This window comes from Priapulus caudatus, unplaced genomic scaffold (assembly GCF_000485595.1).
Source record: "Priapulus caudatus unplaced genomic scaffold, Priapulus_caudatus-5.0.1 Scaffold4344, whole genome shotgun sequence".
NCBI classification, from domain to species: Eukaryota; Metazoa; Priapulida; class Priapulimorpha; order Priapulimorphida; family Priapulidae; genus Priapulus; species Priapulus caudatus.
In genome coordinates, this window is record NW_014581405.1 from 848 (window position 1) to 8,469 (window position 7,622).

The 7,622-nt window shown below is 49.4% G+C and overlaps 1 protein-coding gene across 1 annotated transcript; it reads right to left on the reverse strand.

Annotated features, from left to right (window-relative positions):
- Positions 1–5,118: 5,118 nt before the first annotated feature.
- On the reverse strand, positions 5,119–7,423 carry LOC106819753. Its single transcript, XM_014824345.1, has 3 exons — positions 7,281–7,423; positions 5,394–6,764; positions 5,119–5,351 (listed from the first exon to the last, which is right to left on the reverse strand). Exons 2-3 carry the CDS (start codon positions 6,685–6,687, stop codon positions 5,119–5,121), a joined length of 1,527 nt encoding a protein of 508 aa, XP_014679831.1. The 5' UTR covers positions 6,688–6,764; positions 7,281–7,423.
- Between the last annotated feature and the right edge of the window lie 199 nt (positions 7,424–7,622).

A 7,622-nucleotide genomic window follows, 5' to 3' on the forward strand; every position in this document is an offset into this window, starting at 1 on the left:
CACATTCTATCGCTTCCTCCTTCCATCTTCACTAGGGCTCTCTCCCTTTCTCCATCTCGCTTTCGCCCCTCTTTCGCTCTCCCCTTCCCACCTTTATCTCTATCTTTCCCACGCCCTCTCTCTAGATTTCATTTTATCTCTTTCGTTCCATCATTCTACGACTTCGCCATCCCCAATGTAAATTTTAATTTGAAAATTTAATTAGAGAATAAAAAAAAAACAAGTCATGAATCTAAATGTTATTAAAACAGAGTTGACGTTTGCGTGAGCGCTGACTTCCTCTCTGGCACTCGACTCCCCTGTCCTGCCCTCCCCCCACACCTTCGCCTTCCTTGTCTTTCCCCCTCCCACCTCCCTTTTGCTGTTCTCTCCCCCTCCCACCTCCGTCATTCTCTGTGTTTTCTTTCGGCGCTTGTTTGAGCGCGTGATTAATATCGCCCTCTATTGACTTTAATTTGCACGTTGACGCTAGCGCTTCCGCCATCACCCCCTCCCCCTCCGCTATCACCCCCTCTCCCTCCGCCATCACCCCCTCCCCCTCCGCTATCACCCCCTCTCCCTCCGCCATCACACCACCATCACATCCCCCCTCTACCATCACCCCCTCCTTCCACCACAACCCCTCTCCCTCCACCATCACCCTCTCCCTCCACCATCACCCCCTTCCTTCACCATCACCCCCTCCCTCCACCATCACCCTCTCCCTCCACCATCACCCCCTTCCTTCACCATCACCCTCTCCTTCCACCACAACCCCTCTCCCTCTACCATCACCCCCTTCCTCCACCATCACCCTCTCCCTTCACCATCACACCTTCCTTCACCATCACCATCTCCCTCCACCACAACCCCTCTCCCTCCACCATCACCCACTCCCTCCACCATCACCCCCTTCCTCCACCATCACCCTCTCCCTTCACCATCACCCCCTTCCTTCACCATCACCCCCTCCTTCCACCACAACCCCTCTCCCTCTACCATCACCCCCTCCTTCCACCACAACCCCTCTCCCTCCACCATCACCCCCTCCCTCCACCATCACTCCTTCCATTCAGCACAACCCCCTTCTTTACCGCTGTGAGCCATTACAAACGTATTTGTTTTACTGCAGTTTGTTCGTCGGTAATTTCGCTGTTACGCGCACAACGCCTGCACGCGAAAGTCACACGTCCACGTAATCATACCCACCCGTTGTTTGGTTTTCTTCTGTTTTAAAATGAGTTTGCATAATATGTATGCCTTCCAAAAATAATCCTGATGAAAAAATGAGTGATTCTTATGCGGGGGGAGGGGGGTGCTTTTTTGTTTACTAAGTAGCGATGGTTCGTGTGCGAAGAATTATAGGAATAGTAAGTATTTTATTAATATAATCTGACGTTAAAACTAGAAACACGTGCACAGCGTATTAATTAATTAATTCAATTAATTCAATTAATTAATTGAAGAATTTATTTAATGCTTCACTATTCGCTATTTCCGAACACCATTTAATAGTTAATGTGAAAGTTTTTGTTTCGTTTATATGTTGTCATATAACAGGTCCCGGCAGGTTGTCCACGCAAAACTGTTGTTTGTGTGAATTAAATTTAGTTTTGGTAAATTGTCGAGTTTTGTCTTGCGCAATCTCAAAACAATATGAAAATTTGATATGAACCTCATCTGTTTCCAATATGTGTCAATATATATATTGTCAACAGCGTTTTCAATTGTCAATTGTGCAATACAAAATGTGTTGTTGTCTGTCATCATATATTTCGGGCATCTATACTCTTGCGTCGAAGATCCAATACTCATATATTATTAATGAATACGAGACGTGTGTGTGCGCGCATTCACTGAGGTATGAATTGTAATAACTAAATTAAATATTTGCTTTCGCTCTCTTTCCTCCTCCTCTTGCCTTTGCTTTTCCCGTTCTTCGTTGTCCTTGTACTCGCATCTTATTCATTCCTCCGCCTCCCTTCATCCTTCAATCTTCCTGCTCTCTCACTCCACTCATGTGCCTCCTTTTTTACATAAATTTATGTTCTTCGCCCTCGCTTCTTCCTCTGGTCCTCTCCCCCCCCACACACACCGCCCCAGACATACGCATGATGCACACACTGCGCACACGCGCACACGCGCCACACACACACACACACACGCGCGCGCGCGCACACACACGACACACAACCACACACACACACACAGCACACACACCGCAGACATACGCATGTGCACACACGCGCACCACACACACACACGCACACACACACACACACACACACACACACACACACACCCGCAGACATACGGCATGTGCCCCACACACGCGCACACACCACACGCGCGGCGCACACGACACACCACACACACACAACACCACGCACCACCACATTACACACGCTGCGCGCACACACACACCGACACACACACACACAAACACACACACACATCACACACACGCCACACACACACGCACACACACACACACACACAGCACCGCAGACATACGCAGTTCACACACGCCACCACACACACACAGTCACACACACACACACGCACACACACACAACACACACACACACACACACACACACACACATTCTTCTATACACACGCCCGTGAATAAATCCAAGTTGCTTGCATATAGCGTTAATCGTGAATTACGCGGCAACATACAGTAAAAACGCAAAAATACTTTCATGAAACTCACATGTGGTTAAATGGAACCTGTATTTGGATAAACACTAACGTGCTAATACTCTACTGCTGTCCCAATTCACATTACTTTCACAAGTTATATAGTCTGCCGTAACGTAAACTATCTAAAGCCCGCGGGGATTACTTGGCTTACTAAAGCCCTGACAGAGAATTAGGTATGGGGGTCCCTAACCCTAACCAATAAACCCTAACCATAACCATAAAACATAACCATAAACCATAACCATAACCATAACCTAACCCTAACCTTATCTCGCCTAACAGGGGCATCAGGTGTGGGCGGTACCTAACCTCCACTAATAGAGAAGTAGATTGTGTGGGGGCACCTTAACCCTTGCCCAATAACAGGGATCGGGTTTGATTACCATACAACTAACAGGAATCAGTTCCCATACGAAAACTTGCCTACGCTATACGTATGCAGCTTATCATGCATGTTGCATTACGGTAGTATACTAATGCGGATAATGCACAAATGCGCCATGGCTGTAATTTATAGTGCCCCACGCACATTTATAATATATACATCTCATAGTTGATATATCTCTAAGTTATTGCTGACTGTTATTTTCTTTTTTTTTTTTTTTTTTTCTTTTTTATTTTTTTTTTTTTTTTTTTATCTTTTTTTTTTTTTTTTTCTTTCACAAAAGATTGTGAATTATTCGAAACGCCACATATACAGTCATTTTACTTAAGTACCATACACACAAGCGTTGATTTTATAACATTTGATTCTATCAATTATTTTATATATTATTTACGTAGATTGTATATCTTAACTAAATTAAGATGCCTATTATTTTATATCATGCGGTGCATGCAAGGATAGCACAGTCCACGGTAGAACTGTTACCATGGCAACAGTGAACATACTACCTACTGCCCACGAGCTTGAGCTCCTTCCGCGCCCGCTCTCGCGAGCATTTATGGAAGATTCATCACTGTTCACGCAGTATGGGATTTGGGTTGCCCATTGAACAACGGAGTATGGTAGGACGAAAACACGCGCCACGGCAACTTCTCCTCACATGCTGTTCTTTTCGCCCTCCTCCTCCCTCCTCCTGCTCCTCCTGCCTGTCCTCCTCGTCTCGTCCTCCTCCTCCTCCTCCTCCTCTGCCCTTGGCTTATCCTCTTCCTCCTCGTTTTTTCCTCGTTCCTCGCCCTCGTCCTCCTCCTCCTCTTCTTCTTCTTCCTCCTCCTCCTCATCCTCATCCTCATCCTCATCCTCATCCTCATCCTCATCCTTCATTCATCATCCTCATCCTCATCCGTCATGCTATCATCATCATCGATCATCATCATCATCATCTTCTTCTTCTTCGGTCGTCGTTCGTTTTTTCTTCTTCTTCTTCTTCTTCTTCTTCTTCTTCTACTTCTCCTCTTCCTCCTGTCTTCTTCTTCTTCGTCGTCTTTGTCTTCTACTACTTTCCACCTCTTCCACAACCCCCCATTCCTCCTTCCTCTCCCTCCTGCACCTCCTTGCCTCCTCCTTCCTCCTCCTTCCTTGCCTCTTCTTCTTCCTCTTCATCATCCTCATCCTTATCCTCACTGCTCATCCTCACACTTCATCCTCATCCTCATCCTCATCCTCATCATCATCCTCATTCTCATCCTCATCCTCATCCTCATCCTCATCCCTCATCCTCTCATCCTCATCCTCATCCTCATCCTCATCCTCATCCTCATCTTCATCCTCATCTTCATCCTCTCCTCATCCTCAATCCTCATCCTCAATCCTCATCCTCTCTTTCATCATCATCCTCTCGTCGTCTTCGTCTTCATCTATCTTTTCTTCTTTCTTCTTCTTCCTCTTCGTATTCCTCTTCGCCTGCTTCTTCTTCTTTTACTTTTTTATCTTTTTCATCTACTACTAATACTTCCCCTCCTTCTTTCTTCTTCTTTTTCTTCTTTTTCCTTCTTTTTCTTCTTCTTCTTCTTCTTCTTCTTCTTCTACTTCTTCCTCTTCCTCCTGCGTCTTCTTCTTCCTTCTTCTTCTTCTTCCTCTTCTTCTTCTACTTCTTCCTCTTCCTCTCAGTCTTCTTCTTCGGTCGTCGTATGTACTTTACTACTTTCTCCACCTCTTCACAACCTCTTCCTCTCCTCCTTCTTCCAACCTCCTCCTCCTCCTTCTCCATCCTCCTTCCTCACCACTCCTCCTGCCTCCTCCTTTCTCCTCTCCTCCTCCTACGCCTCTCCCCCCCTTTCTCTCTTCCTTCCTTCTTCCAACCTCCTCCGCCACATCAAATCCTCCTTCCTGCCTCCTCTTCCTCCTCTTCACCTCCTCCGCACCATCCTCCTCCTCCTCTTCCTCCTCTTTTACCTCTTCCTCCACATCCTGCAATATTACAAAGGTTTCCTCGCCAGCGTAGATACTTCATCATCAGCAGCAGCAGCAACAGCGTACAGAAGCCATCATCATCTTCCAGAGCTCCGCCTCCTTCTCTCCCGAACCCGTATCCAGATGCATCGCAGCGTCTCGGGTCCGGAAGCCACTGGCGAAGCTGCACCGGCGGGAGCATCCTTACGCAGAACCAGGGAGCCGCTGTGGAGAACCAGGGAACCCGTTTTGGAGAACCAGGGAAGCCCGCTTGGAGAACCAGGAAGGCCTCTAGGAGGACCAGGGAGCCCGCTTGGAGGACCAGCGAGACCTCTAGGGGAACCAGGGAGCCCGCTTGGAGGACCAGCGAGACCTCTAGCAGTACCAGGGAATCCCCTGGCGGCACCAGGGGGCGCCTCTTCCCTGAGCATACAGTCATCGCCAGGGGGCGCCATCGCGTCGCAGTAAACACGTCTGCAGGCTTGCGCGAACGGATCGTAGAAGCTCTGCGGGTAGGCGGCGCTGCATGCGCGCGCCTCCTCGCCACCGGGGGGCGCTGGCTGCTTACCGATGGGCATGTCGAGCGCCAGGTGGAGCGCGCTGTCGTAGATCGCGTGACGACCGTCGGCCTTCACTCCGTAGCTCAGCTGACAGCTAAAATCCTTCAGAGATTTCCCGTCGCAGAGCGCGCAGTGCGCGTTGCGGTAGACTCCCGGTCGTCTGCGCGCGTACACGTACGCGGCGTGCGATGCGCATGCGCGCCGCACGGCGTCGTTTGGCCAGCCGACGGGACAGGCGCCCGTGTTCGGCTTGCAGCGACGCGAGGCGACACCTGGCGGCCGCGGCACGTCGACGCGGCAGCTGTACGCCGAGTTGCTGTTGAGGTACCAGCGATTGTGGCGCACCCTGTGCACGGAGTTGAGAAGTATCTGCTCGAGCGTGTGTAGGCGCATGGAGACGGGATCGTACGTGCATGCGCCGCGAGGCACCCAGTACGCTACGTCGGCTGCGTCGGCGTGGCAGACCGCGCAGAACACGTTCCGGTAGGTGACGTTGGTGCGCGCGCTCGTGACGGGTAGCGACACGGCCGGATCCGAGCTGCTGTCGCCGCCGCTCTCGCACGCCGCTCGCAGCGCCACATCGCGGTACGCGCTCGGACAGAGCGACTTCACGTACGTGCCGACGCCGTTCGTGCTCACGAAACCGCAGCTCCATCTAGCGGCGTTCTCGTCCACCGACGTGACGTCGTCGTCGTCGGCGTTGGTAGTTGAGTCAGTGCCTTTGTTGTCGGCAGTGGTGTCGGCTGCAGCGTCGTCAGTAGCGTCGGCGTCAGTGCCTTTGTTGTCGGCAGTGGTGTCGGCTGCAGCGTCGTCAGTAGCGTCGGCGTCAGTGCCTTTGTTGTTGTCGGCGCCGACGGTGGGGTCGTCAGTAGTGTCGGCGGCGACGTCTTTGTCGGCAAGGACTGCCGGTGCGTCGGTGCAACAGTCATCGTAATCCACGCACTCGTCGTCGCAGAAGCAGTTGCGTTGAGTGAAGACGTCAGGTGGCCGCGAGGGGTCGCACGCGTCGCGCGGCGAGCAGGCGACGAGATTTTCCGATGTCGGGTTCGCGCGCGATGACGTCACGAGGCAGGCGAGGAGCAGCAGCAGAGCTCGTGCCGTTGCCATGACGACGGGATCCGAGCAGGTGCGGATCAGGGATTGGTGCGTACGTCTCAAGCTTGGTCGAAGGTGGTTGAAATATCCTATAATCAGAACAAATATTATATCAGGCTGTTCGATTAAACAATGTCTTTTAGATCACACAATGTCTGTTTGATCACACAATGTCTGTTATATCACACATTGTCTGTTTGATCACACAATGTCTGTTATATCACACAATGTCTGTTATATCACACAATGTCTGTTATATCACACAATGTCTGATATAACAGACATTGTGTGATATAACACATAATGTTTGTTATATCACACAATGTCTGTTATATCACACAATGTCTGTTATATCATACAATGTCTGTTATATCATACAATGTTTGTTATATCACACAATGTCTGTTATATCACACAATATCTGTTATATCACACAATGTCTGTTAGATCACACAATGTCTGTTATATCACACAATGTCTGTTATATCACACAATGTCTGTGACAACATACACTGTTTGTTAGATATATCACACAATGTTAGATATATCACACAATGTTTGCTATATCACACAATGTATGTTTTCTCACACAATGCGTCTTTTACCTCACGAAATGATCATTATATCATCCGATCTCTGTTATATTGTACAATGTTGACTCACTAGCATGTGATGTTGCACGCACGTACGCTCTGCTAGTACTGCACCCACGAGCCGACTGTCCCACTGTCCCAGTCTGTCATCGACACTACTGAACGTTATCACAGTTCAGCTGAGGGGCGGATGCGCTCATGTTTCGGTGTATGTGTTCTTGACCCTGCTGCTGCTGCTGCTGATGATGATGATGGTGAAGATGCTACTGCTGGTGGTGATGATGATGATGATGCTACTGCTGGTGGGGGTGATGATGATGATGATGATGATGATGATGCTACTACTGTTGCTGC